Source organism: Stegastes partitus, unplaced genomic scaffold (genome assembly GCF_000690725.1).
Source record: "Stegastes partitus isolate 25-593 unplaced genomic scaffold, Stegastes_partitus-1.0.2 Scaffold1602, whole genome shotgun sequence".
NCBI lineage: Eukaryota > Metazoa > Chordata > Actinopteri > Pomacentridae > Stegastes > Stegastes partitus.
The window spans coordinates 1-1,056 of record NW_007579333.1 but is presented as its reverse complement, the minus strand read 5'-3'; the positions used below and the strand labels follow the sequence as shown (position 1 = coordinate 1,056).

General features: G+C 48.7%; 1 protein-coding gene across 1 annotated transcript in view; it reads right to left on the bottom strand.

The window, feature by feature from the left end:
* dok2 (docking protein 2) overlaps positions 1 to 1,003 on the bottom strand; it is a 14,966-nt gene extending 13,963 nt beyond the window's left edge. Inside the window, exon 1 of the mRNA XM_008300872.1 lies at positions 477 to 1,003. Coding sequence (XP_008299094.1) covers positions 477 to 624 — 148 coding nt within the window. The 5' untranslated portion in view covers positions 625 to 1,003. The remainder of the gene's footprint in view (positions 1 to 476) is intronic.
* Positions 1,004 to 1,056: the final 53 nt, after the last annotated feature.

Genomic DNA, 1,056 nt, shown 5'->3' with positions numbered 1-1,056 from the left:
GTATTAGCATTAGCATCGTTAGCTGCACTGTCACAAATGTGTGTGTCAAAGTGCCATTGTACTGTCACATAGACAAACCTTTTGGGTTAGCATTAGCATTGTTAGCAGTGCTGTTCCCATTGTGTTTCAGGGTTGCCAGTACACAGTTTAAAAGACATTCCGATTGTATAAGTATTAGCATCGTTAGCTACAAATGTGTGTCAAAGTGGCGCTGTACTGTTACATAGACATTCCTGATGTACTGGCATTAGCATAGCTAGCAGTGTTGATAGCATTGTATGGAAGGTTTGCTGTTCCTGTTATACTGTTACATAGCAGTGCCATTAGCAATGTCTGTCAGGAGTTGCTGTTGTATTACACAGACATTCCTGTTGTGTTAGCACAGTTAGCCGTGGTGTTAGCATGGTGTGTCAGGAGTTGCTGTAGTGTTACACAGGCTGTCCTGTTGTGTTAGCACAGTTAGCCGTGGTGTTAGCATGGTGTGTCAGGAGTTGCTGTAGTGTTACACAGACTGTCCTGTTGTGTTAGCACAGTTAGCCGTGGTATTAGCACTGCTGCTGGTACCTTTCCAAACCTCTGCTGCTGCAAGTAGAGCATCCCCTGCTTCCTGATGTCCTCCTCCATGGCGACGCCACAGCTCCTCCTCTCCTCTGGTGCTTCTGCTCCTCCTGGTGCTCCACCTTCCTCCACGTCCACTCGTCTCCTGTCTCACTTTCTCTTCCTAGATGTCCACGTTTGTCCTCCTCTGCTCTGCTCAACGTCTGTCTTTCTGTTTTGACTTTTCATGCAGCTTCAAACTTCTCCTGGACCTCCTCCTTCGGCCTCCTCCTGTTAACTGTCGCCCTGCAGCAGCGTCTCCTCGGCTTCACCTCCTCCTCCCTCTGTGGTATCAGTGTGATGCAGAGACGCTGAGTGTGTCATGAGTGTTTCCTGCCTGCTGTTGCAATGTTGAATGCAGAACTAACAGAGCGGAGCTGCTTCATGTCGATGCTGCTTCCTCACCGTCGGTCTGGTCTTTGAATCGAACTCCTCTGCAGTCACAACTTCACCTTCTGC